The following is a 13,236-nucleotide window of genomic DNA, read 5'->3' as shown; positions in this document are numbered from 1 at the left end:
CGACAAAAAAGTAATTGGCTTATGGTGTATTATTATGCTGCAGTTTCCTTGTTCTGCAGAAATTTGCCTGAAGTACATATTAATGTCTACCATAGACAATAACTGTTTGTGAAGTGAAAGAATAGGGCATGTACGACCCACATAAAAAAATATGTATCTTAAGGGTTATCTAAGAGGGTAAGTATAAAAAACACAGAAGACATAACTTGACCAAGGAACGTCTCTAGCATGGTTCTCTAGGTCTAGATACGATTAAACCCATACAATCCACATAAGGCCTTGTTCAGTTATTCCAATTCTATGTGCATTGGAGTGTATTGAAATGGATTGAGATATATTTTGACTTGCTATAGATTTAAATCGACTCAATATCACTCAATTCACATGGATTAACGTTGAAGCGAACAAGTCATGAGCTGTATCTTGAGGGATTCTATATGTTGGGTTGTATTAACGAGTTTCTTAGGTGTATCATATTTGGAGAACCACAACATAGTATCTACGTGCCCTTATCACATTTTAGCCAAATGCAATTAAATACTCAATAGTTCAATTTCGTCATACATGAACAATTATTTGTTTTGGTGCACGAACACAAATATCCGGTTAATGTTTTTGTAATTAACATACGATGTCTAAATTGTGAACTTTTTAAAAAACGACTTGATTTTAAATTACGTTCGGAAATTTAAATAGTCTTTATATGCAAAATGGAGAAAAAGCAATGTAGTTTATGAATTCTATTACTATAATAGATATAGAGGATCAAATTTAAAAAGCAGTTATCGAAGATCGAGAAGATTTAGAAAATGAAATCTTTTATCTCTACTACTCTATAAGAGTCTAATGTAGACCATCCGTGCACCATGGTTCTGCCATTTCCTTCATTATGCCTCTCCCTCGCCGACGGGTGGACCCATGTCAGCGTTCGCTCGCACTCCCTCGCGCTTGTGTCCCACCAAAATCCAACTAACCACGTATCTCCAGCGCCTGCCGCTGCCGCCTCTATGTCTAGGGTTTCCTCACCATACGCTCCGCCGCCGCATGTTCCTTCCCTTTTTTGCTCTTCGCTTCCACCGATTCCGCCCCCTGGCTCTGGAGGCTACAACGGTCCCGTCTGAAGGAGAAGGATCCCTCTGCCTCCACAGGCACCTCCACCCCCGCACCGAAGCCGAGCAAGCGCTATGCGGAGGTTTCTCGACTACTTATGGAGAGCGGGGCCCGAATGTCCAGCGTTGTCAACCCGTCGCAGCTCATCCATTCCCCTCGTTGAGCGCGTCGCCTTCGCTAACCACTTCTCCATGTTCTCGATCCGCTTTTCGCCGATCTGGGCCAACCATGGGCGCTACTGTGCGCCGAACCCGAACGACGACCTGGTCACCGGCTACGATGACAGGGACGTGGTGGTGGAGAACCTGTGCAAGCTCTGCGTGCACCGTTGCCAACGCCTTCGGTCGACCCTGGGTGTGGTGGGACTACGCCGTCGACTACCACCTCCGCTGCTCCACGAAAGTATGGACAACAAGTACAACCACTTCTACATCGAGGACATCGTTCGGTCACACGGTGCACGCCCTTCTCTTTCTCTCACATGATGACTGATGTTCAAGTTTGTCATGCTAACTGAAAACGACAAAGCGGTCAAAATAGTGGTCGTGTTCTTGGTAGCAATTTTCGCTCACATGGTAATGATGGTTAGGTTTCGATTCTTGGAGGAATATAGGAGGCATGGAGCATATTTGTCCACATACTAGCATCGCTTTCAGTGGTCTCTTTCTTTGATGACAGAGTGAGTGCCATCACTTTTAGTGTGCAAGTGGCTTCGATGTCTTGAGCTTCGCTGCTTGGGCATCACATCTGATCATTGCATGGTGTTGCTCATCGCTTGCTAGGGATTCTATTGCGCTGGGACATAATCAGGGGGGACAGACAGAACAGAACATACATACACTGATGAGACTTAATGTCCTGCGTGATGTGCACATATTTCTTTTGTTGGAGTCTGATGAACAGACAATCCAGTTGACCAGCAGTTTGTTTCACTTTTTTGTTCCTGGCGCGGACACTTTAGTTTCAACTATTAAATTATAATATGATGTAATAATGTAAAGACAAGACACCATTTTCAGCAGCAGGTCCGTGCCGGACGCCCTCGACAGCCATGCTCGGAACTCCACGTTTGGCTGGCCAATGCGCCGCACTAGCGTGCACTGCGCAAGATCATGTGCACTGAGTTGTTCGCGCCACACTGGCTGGACACACTGTACCATCGCCAAAGCGAGAAGCTACACGAGCTCGTGGACCGAACAAGCCCAAAAGGTATGTTTCCTTGCCTGCTGCTGTATCTCTCTTTTTCTTTTATCGGTTCTCTTCTCATTATGATTGTTGCTTGTTACTATGGTGCTTTGGCAAGAGCTTGGCTGTTGGGCTAGGATTAAATGTTGCGTTGAGGGGCATACACTGTTCACAAAGCAGTGGTCTGCTCAATCCCCTGTAGAACAAATTCATTGTTCGCAAGTAGCATTATGCTCGATCTCTTGTAGTATGATTTATTGGTCCTAAAAAATTTCATTTGGTTAAAAGTGGAGAATTGTTCTCCATGCTTTGCCTATGTTATTACAAAACTCTTATATAGAGGTCTGAAATACAATGAACTTAATCCCTTTTTGTTTGATAAATTTAGCGTAGGGTGGATTGGGTGTGTGGTTCAGTGTTTGGTGAAGGAATTGCTATTATTTTTTATCAAATGCAGGTTAGGTTGTCTTGGATCATTAGAAAGATCAGCATGATTGCAAGCAACAAGCTACAATTTACAGTTTACAGATGTCCTCTACTTGCCAAAAAATAACAAATGGCTTCTCGTTCTTGAAAGCTGCATAGATAGCACCTCAACTTGGCCACTAAAACAACTAAGTTTTTTATGGACATGTATGATGTTTTGCTCAATAATTGTGCAAATTTTCCTTTCATCATTTTTCCTTTGACTCATTGATTTTCTTGGGCTTTAGGTCTTGCTTGATCTAAGTTATTAACCCTTTTGAAGTTGGATGGTTGAAGATGGTGAAAAATCAAGTTTCTAAGTGGTGGGACACTAGGACCCATTTTCACCATGGATCTGACAAATATATATCAAATATTGCAAATGTAAGCCTTTTGTCTTGACTCCTTTGTAAGTTGCCCTGAAATTCTGTTATCTGACCATCTCTACTGCTTGGTAGATGCTAAATTTCAAAGATAACAATATAAAAAATGATGCTCGTCCCTTCGATTACACAATTCCAGGCTTAAAACTATATAAACTGGGCATTTCCTAAACTATATCTATATTTTATACCAATTTTTAACGTTCGTAGCAACGCACGGGCATATAACTAGTAAAAGAATAATACTTTAGAGTATGAAATTTAGGAAAAGACAGTCTAAAGTTGTCGACACTTGGCAGTCGCGGACCGTGAAGGCAGCTGTAAAGCCATAGGATAAATATATAGGGTTGAAATATGCCACAGTGATATAATAGAAATCCAACTCTAAACTAACAGGTAGCTGAGAAAACTTCAAATAGAGCACACCGTCCAACTCCATAATGTCTCTCCTCTCCCTTGCATAGATCGGTAAGGGGCTGTTCGGTTATTCAGGAATCTACTCCAGGAAGGATTCTAGCTAGAATAATTGTATAATTTGTAGTATAACAATTGGTAACCTGGAATAGTTCCTAGTCTTGTTCCAGCCTAACCGAACGGGGCCTAAGCTAGGACCCAACTGGATGTGGATATGAGAGAGTTGAAATAAATAATAAAATATATGGTAGTTGGTATCAATGGTGAAGCTAGAGCTATGTATATCCTGGTGCCATTGAGTGTACATGAATTAATTTAAATGGTGCTCAAGAGATGAAAATAGATACTAATCACTGAAATTTTAAAATTTCCCCCGTGCCAGTGCACTCGGGTGGGCCTATCCAGGTTCATCCATGGTTGGTATTGGATAGAGATTTAAGGTAAACTAGTTGGTTACCCGTGCGTTGCGACGGCTCACAACAATATCCACGTAAATTATCCACCAAAAAGATCTCAAGATTTTTTATTGATTGTCTACGCTCTTCGCATAATATTTTTATGGACGCACGTGTACCATAGGCAGCAAATCAGAGACCTCCATCCCTTGCCTCTCCCACTTCCAAGGTTTCGTAGAGCAAGAGGGGAAGGGAAGAGGCGGACATACCTGTTCGTTGCTGGAGAAGGACACAACGAAGACCTGGCCATCTGGAGGCGACATAGATAGTATACAACTAGATATATAGGGAGAGAGCACGCAAGCAGAGAAAGAAGCCCAGCCGGAGCAGCTCCAAATCGAGAGGCACCCGCACCAGGCGTCAATCCGAGAAGGGCGAGAGAATGCGAGTGTCTTCCCAGCCCTGGACCCGCCGAAGCGACACAACACCACCACCAACTCCGTAGCATATGCCGACTGCTGCCACGCTACGGGTCTTGGTTGTCCAATATCTCAGACCTAGACTCCTCATCGCCAAGATAACCTAAGTGTGGCAGGCGCCACCATGTGCTCCTCGACGGCACGCACGGAGAAAGGCCAGGAGCATGACCGACTCGCCCCGTACCCGCGTCGACGAGCGTCGGTTGGCTCGTAGCTGCGACCATGGGCAGGGGTAGCAGGTTGGGGGAGGAAGAACAAGGCGAAGGCCAGGAAGACGAACAGGATGTCCGACGACGGCAAAAACGATGGTGCACGCATGATGTGAAACGCCCTCGGGGACGTGCAATAGCCATTGCGCGAGTCTGTGTCGGGGCTGGTGTCGGACGAATACGAGGAGGAGACGCATGCTACTACGCCCTCTGCCGAGAATGGGGTGATGCGGAGGTAGAGGCATGAGGAGAGAGAGAGAAAAGAAGTAGAATGGCGAACAAGGTGGTGGCAACTGAGGCGAGGACCATCATTATCGTGCGGTGGTATAGATGGCCAGATGGGTCGTGTCTCGTGAGCCGGTTCGAGGCACGACCCATTTAATAGTGCCTGGGCCGAACCGGCACGAGCGTCGTGCAGTGCTTGGGTCATAGCCTCGGCCCGTAGTGCTAGCCTGACCCGACACGATTATTTTTTTATTTTACAAAAAATATACATATGTACAATTTATATTCAATATTATAAACATCTGAGTATGATGTTTTATTGGTTAGATAACTTCGTCTAGTGTTTCTCACCCTTCTTCCATCAGGGTGTGGGTTCAAACCCCAACTCCTACATTGCTTTTTAACATAATTCACCTCCTGCACCGTTTTTTTAACATTTTACGCTAGGTTGATTTGGAAGAAATGTAGGGACTTTTTTGTAAAAAGATGACCGTTGAAACTGATGCTTTAAGTATAGTAGAGATATGACTGTGGAGAATTGTGGGATAGAATAGAGAATCTCACTGACTCGAATGAAATATTCTTTTTATTGTAAAAATTTAAAGTTGGATGAGTGTTGACACCCTAATAAACAAAGCCCTTAATCCCACGGTATGCTAGGGATGGCAATCAGTACCCAAAATCCGATACCCGATAGGTAAAAGCCCTATTAGGGCATGAGTATGACAGATTTTGATACTCATGTATACTCTATTGGACCATTTGTTATACCCATCGGGTATGGTGGACATGGACATGTTCTTTCTTGTCCCATATCCTCTACTCGATAGGAAACCCGCTAACATATGAGATGTGAGTTCGAAATAAGGGACTTATTCTTTTTCATGCATGACCTTGTATGGTGTTGCCATTTAATATTAAATATTGTTGACTTTGTGATAAAATTATGTTGGATTCGATTAATTTGTCATGTTAGCACAAAGTAATATGTTATTTTAGCATGTTTTAATATTGATGATGTATGAGATTTCAATATTTTGTATTTGGTACTTACTTTTACGATTCAAAATGTTAATGTCTACTGTACTTTTAGTGGGTATGAACATAGCGTAATTTTATAACCATAATAGATAGTGGATATGATTAACGGACATTTTTTCTCTATGGTATGAATATAACTTTGTATACATTGGTACCTTACACCCACTGCATCCCTAGCTATGCCCGCAAACCCAAATCCCCGTGTGTCCGGGTCCCGTCCCAACGGTCATTTCCGTCCAACCCAAACCCAAGTCCTCACCCCAAGATTTTCAAAATTCCCGAGCCACAGCGGCACAGCGCAGAGAAGCGACGAATCTCCTACGAATCCCCAATCCTCCAGTCGATCTGATCCCCCAAACCCACAGCTCTCATCGTCGCCGACGGCGGGCACACCATGCGGAGCGACGATGCAGGCGGCGGCGGGTTCCACGAGCTGTTCGACTCCGTGCGCCGCTCCATCTCCTTCCGCACGGGCGCCGCCGCCCTTGACGAGCCCGCCGCCTCCCTCTCCTCCTCCTCTGCCTCCGCGGGCGGTGCTGGGGGCTTCAGGGAGCGGATCAGCAACCGCCTCCGCAGGTCCCGGGGGATGGGGTTGCTCGGCATGGCGGCCAAGGGCCCCTCGCCCACGCGCCGCCTCCTGCCGCAGCCGCCCCCGCCCTTGGCCGGGGTCTTGGCCTCCGACGGATGTGGTAGGGTAGGGGGGCAAGGAACTGGCGGAGGCGAAGAGAACCCGCCGATCCGGTGGCGGAAAGGCGACCTCATCGGGAGTGGGGCGTTCGGGCAGGTGTACCTCGGCATGGACCTCGACTCCGGCGAGCTCCTCGCTGTCAAGCAGGTCGGTAGGCTTCCATCTCGACTCCGGCGACCTTTGCACCGAGGAAACCTTTTGAGCGATTTGATGGATCTCGTTTTGGTTTCTCGGTGGCAGGTTCTGATTGGAAGCAGCAACGCGACAAGAGAGAAGGCCCAGGTGAGTACTTCTGCTCTCAAAAACGCTTTGTCTTTTATCTTTTACCAGTACTTCTGCTCTCAAAAAAGTGCTTACACAGAATTCTTTTGACTAGGCACATGTAACGGAGCTCGAGGACGAAGTGAAGATGCTTAAGAACCTCTCCCACCCTAATATTGTTGTAAGTACATTGTCATTTCAACATTGTTATCCTCTTTTTTGGCTGTGGTATTTGATCTAGGCGGTCTTGTTTGATCAGAGGTATATTGGGACGGCGCGGGAGGAAAACACGCTAAATATTCTGCTGGAATTTGTTCCTGGAGGCTCGATCCAGTCACTACTTGGGAGGCTTGGATCGTTCCCAGAGGCTGTAAGTATTAAAAAAACTGTTACTTAGATGAGTTGACCAGTGAAGAGTAGTTTTTTTTGATTCAGTTTATTTGTTTATCAGGTCATCAGGAAATATACTAAACAGCTTTTACATGGACTGGAATATTTGCATCGCAATGGAATCATACACAGGGATATAAAGGCACAAAAATTTCTCATGTTATACAAATTGTGTACGCAAAATGGTTGTGATGATGTGGATAATTATTATTTTGTCATATTCCAGGGCGCAAATATACTTGTTGATAACAAAGGTTGCATTAAGCTAGCAGATTTTGGGGCATCTAAGCAAGTAGAAAAGTTGGTAAGTAGACATATTAGTTAATTTTAAATTATCCAAATGTGTCTTACATTGTTTAATTTTGTCATTTAAAGACGCTTTACGATGTGGTGGTCTAAATTTAACACTATTAAAACTTTCTCTAAGTTTCAAACTTGCATATCTTTTATCAATGTTTTATGCTCCAATAAAATGACGAAACAAAATTTTAGTACAACCTGTCACGAAGACAGAAAACCTTGTGGGACATCTAAAAGGGTGAAAATAAAAACATTTTCCTGTCTCTTGCTTTTCTGTTAATCACTAGTTAGTTGCCCGTGCTTTGCTATGGTTGTTATATATCATATAAATAGGTATTGAGATATTTATTCAAATATAATTATTGTTTATTTCTAAACACTAAGGTACGTGTGGTCTGGTGGTGGTTAGCCCCAAATTTCTGGAGCAGGGGGGCATGGGTTCGAGTCCTCGCTCTGCACTATTTTTTGCGCGGTGTGGTAGCTGCACGAGTGGGGTTGGGTGCTGGGCAGGCGTAGTAGCTGGCTGCACGGGTGCTGGGGGTCCACAGGGCAATAACTAAGAGAGCGTTGCACGGACGCTGGGCGTGGGCCCATAGGGCATGGCGCCGAGCCGGGGCGCGTGGGGCGGGCCCAGACTATCAGCGCGGAGGGTGAAGCCGTGGTAGCACCAGACGCCCACATTAGATTCTTAATAGATAGAATGCATTCATTATTGACCTTTTACCATCTGTCATCCGTCCATCATATATCATGTGCTTTTATCCTTCAATACCACTGTAATTCCATGCTTGTCTTCTGCTAGGCAACTGCAACTGCTGCCAAGACGATGAAAGGTACCCCATATTGGATGGCACCAGAAGTCATTGTTGGAAGCGGTCACAATTGGTAAGCTCATGAATCTCTTTTGTCTTCATCAATGTGTATTAGATTAGAAAAAGCAAGTTTTCACCTCATCTGTGGGTATGTTGTAAGAATTAAGAATAACATATGATATCTGTAAACTAAGTGCTCGGTAACTGCATTGTGTTTCCATAATAAAATATATTGCATTCATCTGTATAGCTAATTTTGATTTTCTATTTGTAATTGAACCACACTTGTAGCTCATTTACTTAATGGAGAAGTCTAGTGTGTATGTTCTCTAAGTTTATCATGTCAATTTTATTGTTCAAAACTAGTTGCATGAGTACACGTGGCTCATGGACTCATGGTTTGCAGTAGATATGTCTTTGATACCATGGTGATAATTATGGCAAATTCAGAACAACTTACGATACATTCTGTATTTCTGTTGCTCCCAACTTTGTTATCTTTTAAATTAAATTTGAATTAATACTTATTATCCATTGGTGCAGTTCTGCTGATATCTGGAGTGTTGGTTGCACGGTAATTGAAATGGCAATAGGCAAACCCCCATGGAGCCACGAATATCAAGAGGTAATTTGCAGAATCTGTTTATCTCGTGGAATCTGTAGGCATCTATTATTCTTAACCTTCACTAAATATTTTCAGGTTTCTCTACTTTATTATGTTGGGACGACAAAATCACACCCACCTATACCAGAACATCTCTCCACAGAAGCCAAGGATTTTCTGTTAAAATGCTTACAGAAGTACAGTTCTGACGCTTTATACCTCTGTTTTGATAAATGATAATTAGTGATGTATTCCTTATCATAAACGAAAATATAACAGCTGCTTTGACATGTAATCGAATATTTATACCCAGAATTTTCTACTGCCAACTTATCAATCTTTGTAAAGAAACAGAAGAAACCTTTTGTTGTAATCTTTATAACTTGCGCTGAACATGAGTACTCTAATAAGTTATGTATGCAAGTATACATGGAGATAAAGTTACTACCGTAACTCATAACTGTGTTTTTTGTGTCCGCCTTTTGAAATTTGATTACCGAAAAATTCACATGTAACTTACAAATAACTACACACTTTTGTTGAGATTATCACAAAACACATTTTAAAACCAAAGGTATATTCTATCCTTCCATTGCATAATGTAAACTAAAACAATATACCCACTGTCTAGGATGACATCTGAAAAGGACATAGTAAATAGTAAAAAACTAGTTAATGTTGTATATTAGAGTTCTTTTTAAGTATTTGTGCATTTCACTTATTTTTTTACATACTTTGATCTCTTAAATGCGAAAAGGTGTTCTTTGTTACTTGTTATCACAGGGTTTCGAGGAGGCATGGATGCATCTTTCTTAAGTGTCTAGCTCATTTACTAAACCTTCATTTCATCACAAAACTTAATTTCTCTATTCATTGATGATTAAGATTAAAGCTGGGCACAATTTCTATGAAGCATGTGATGACCTCTTGCTTTTTATTAATAAGTATGCACATGTATAAACACATTTTTTTTAAAAAGAATGGATTGCATATCTAATAAGATCATTGAATTCTAGGTCTAGCACATATTTTGTTGTCTGTGAGGCAGTTATGTGTTGTCCAATCACCATTTGTTGATTCGTGATAGATGACATCTTTAGAGATCATTGGCAAATTTATGTCCATTATAGTTTTCCCATTTTCAAATATCGTATCATTAAAAGACTCCACTTCAAGTACCTTGAATACACTTGGAAATAAGAACTAGTAATTGGTTCTACTCTCAAGCACATTCACTTTCTTGATTTTTATTTCAGGGAACCAGAAATGAGATCTGTTGCATCAGACTTGTTGCAGGTATTGCACAATCGATTTCCTGCACTAATGACAGTGGCATTTCAGTATTTATGCTTTGAGAAGAGTAACACCTTAAAAATATATTTGCAGCACCCATTTGTTACACGAGTATTGGAAGATTTTTGTCAGCTTAATCATGCTGGACCCAAGGTTCGATTATTAGAACTAATTCTCACTTATTTTATCTAAATTAGCAATCTAACTAAATACTTACAGGAAACCTCCAAAAATGAGCTTCCTTCCTATGTAGTGCCTACTGTTGACTCGTACGTGACTCCTTGTCTTATATGTATTCTTAAAGTTGGTAGACTGTCAACTTTCAGTTTTGTACTGAGCAACTTCAACTTTTCAATAGGGACTTGAGTCGCCCTGGCAAGCTACGCAATCTGAATTCTTACAAGTTATCAGACACCAGACCATTATGGGATCAGCGATGTAATGATGATGATATTTGTGAGTTTGCTGACGAAGATAATGTCCCAATGGTTGGATCTGTAAGACAATATGTTCTTACTCTTGCTATTCTAAAATTTTCACTTGAGGCTTTACTTTTGCCTGTGTCACCGCTAAATTTGAAATCACCTAAGTGGTGTCCTTACAGCTGTGTGATGTTTCTGCCAATTCCAGAGCTTCAATCCTATGTCTGAACCATCTGATGAATGGGAAAACAAACTTGACATAAGCCCAGAACAACAATTTAGTCAGTCAAGGGAGTTTGGTGGATTAGCCAAACTTGCAGAAAGTCAGATGTCTGAAAACGATTTTACTTTCCCTTGTGAGGGAAGCTGTGAAGAGGATGATGAATTTACAGAATCAAAAATAAAGGAATTTCTGGATGAAAAGGTGTTTATTATATTTGTGGCATTGCATGTTCAGCCCTTTTATTACTAGTAAACATTAACTCAATTAATAAGGGTTTCATTCTTAACAGGCCACAGATCTAAAGAAACTACAAACACCTTTATATGAGTTTTACAACACAGTGAATGCTGGAGTTTCTCAAGGAGTTAGTGATGTTTGCCGAGCAAACAATGTAACTAATCCCCAGTTACCCCCTCGAGCAACTAAGATGGTGGGAGGTGCAGCTTTAGAGCCCATTTGTGTTAATCTGAAAAATGTCAATCCCAAGAGTTGCACAAGGCGCTTCTCAAGAGGCAGCGTGGAGAGCAATCATGTCTTGAGAGAAATAGCTTCACCTGAACTCAACATACTCGAGGACAAGGTCCATGATGATAGTGAAGATAGTCCAAGGTTTGAGCAAAGCACATTGTTTGTAGTGTGAAAGATTAAATACTCGTGCCATTCAATATAATTAGGGTGTTTAGTCATGCGATTAAGCCTACATATTTGCTTTGTGTGAAATGTACATAAGAAATAGTAATCAACGTACTGTTTCATACTTCTGCAGAAAATATAGGTAAAACTCAGCAATTCATTGTTTATTGCAAAAAGTTTTCATACTAATTTAACAGAGTATTTTGCTCCGGAGGTAGCATATGTTCTAACAGTTGAAAACTAATTTTGACAGCTTGAGCTTTTCGGAAATACAGAGGAAGTGGAAGGAAGAGTTGGACCAGGAACTTAAAAGAGAGCGAGGTAAATAAAAAGTTCCACTGATCTGCATTTCAATGTATTCTACTCTGCCTACTACATTGATGTTTCTTCTTTGCTTTGCTTATTTTCACTTCTGAATTTGCTGGGCAGAAATGAGGTCGGGTGGCTATGGTAAAGCACCATCACCGTCCTCAACGAGCCGGAGATTGACTGGAAAACGAGATCGCAGTCCTGTGTATTGAGTAGAGAATCAGAATACAACACAGCAGGACTCGTATATTTGACTAACCGCACAGTGTCATCGATTGGTGGCCATTGCTAGTACAGTGCAGTGCCAACCTTCGTATGACCTGACAGAACCTACTTGACGACCAAATCCTTTTGGTCCTTGTAAGGTAAATTAGGTTGAGCGAGCCACTTGTAAGCGCACTGTGCATCGGAGGCTATCATGATCTGCGATGCCTGCCTTCGCAGCCCTTTATTGCCAGCATGAAATCATTGGGGTGGCGATTTTTATGCAATGTTCAAGCTTCATGCAATTTTGGATGACAATAGGTGCATGTTGTACAATTGTCTTCTCTTTATTTTTCAAATGTTTGTAAGTTTACCTGATGACCGAGAATCCATAATTCGTTGAACCAAAAGTATGGAAGTGTTCGTCTCGACGGATAATGCTGATTCTCGACGCACGCTGGCTAAGAGAATGCTCTTTTGTTGGATCCACGAGAGCTGTTGGCTTCCTTTTGTGATACTAGAAACTAGAACTCCAGACCGGAAGGCAGGAAACCAAGTGAGGATTAAGGAAATTGGACAGGTCTGAAAATTGGTGAACGAGCACCGGCTTAAAATTCCTGGCAGTAGGAAACGAGAGGCCCAAAATAACAAGAATAAACTTCTGTTAGGGATAGTTGGACAATCCCATTTTTTAAGTGATTCTTATTTTTCTAAAGGATTTTCATTTTTTCAAAAAAAATTAGTTCATTTACCTTATAAAAATGAGAAAGAACCACTTAGAAAAATGGAATGGAGTTGTCAAACTAGCCCTTAGCCCTTAGTATGTATGTACAGTCTCTTTAGTTCTAATGTCTTTTCTTTGGAATCTAGGATTTTCCTATAAAGTTATCACAAGTACTTTTGTCCTTAGACCATATACAATAGATGATCTGCTATTTTTCTCTTCTATAACTAAGGATGTCAATTTAAACCAGCAAACTCAAACTCGACGGGTGCAGGTACGAGTGAAGATTTTGACCCGTGTGTGCACTCGCACCTGACTCGAAGTTTCGCGGGTATGGTGTGAGTTTCTATTTCAACCTATGTATGACCCGCACCCGACCCGAAATTGGTTTATGCTTTATTTTGCACAAAAATAATTATGATACAATACTAATTATTTTGAATAAGTAACTACTACTAATTCATAAA

General features: G+C 41.8%; 1 protein-coding gene across 2 annotated transcripts; it reads left to right on the top strand.

Annotated features, from left to right (window-relative positions):
* The first annotated feature begins 6,090 nt into the window (after nt 1–6,090).
* On the top strand, nt 6,091–12,483 carry LOC100192646 (uncharacterized). 2 transcript variants are annotated; one of them, XM_035966634.1, is made up of 17 exons: nt 6,091–6,741; nt 6,835–6,876; nt 6,971–7,036; nt 7,115–7,225; nt 7,307–7,387; nt 7,472–7,549; nt 8,348–8,430; nt 8,901–8,982; nt 9,058–9,158; nt 10,218–10,257; nt 10,348–10,407; nt 10,474–10,523; nt 10,613–10,742; nt 10,885–11,100; nt 11,189–11,508; nt 11,786–11,853; nt 11,962–12,483. In XM_035966634.1, the coding sequence occupies exons 1-17, from the start codon at nt 6,301–6,303 to the stop codon at nt 12,051–12,053; spliced, it is 2,061 nt and encodes a 686-aa protein (XP_035822527.1). In that variant the 5' UTR covers nt 6,091–6,300; the 3' UTR covers nt 12,054–12,483. The 2 variants fall into 2 exon arrangements, with proteins under 2 accessions (XP_035822527.1, NP_001352469.1); NM_001365540.1 differs by having other exon boundaries at nt 6,223–6,741; nt 10,613–10,751; nt 11,962–12,330.
* Nucleotides 12,484–13,236: the final 753 nt, after the last annotated feature.

Source organism: Zea mays, chromosome 4 (genome assembly GCF_902167145.1).
Source record: "Zea mays cultivar B73 chromosome 4, Zm-B73-REFERENCE-NAM-5.0, whole genome shotgun sequence".
NCBI lineage: Eukaryota > Viridiplantae > Streptophyta > Magnoliopsida > Poales > Poaceae > Zea > Zea mays.
Note: the sequence above shows the minus strand (reverse complement) of the source record. Positions and strands in the feature narration are given on the sequence as shown.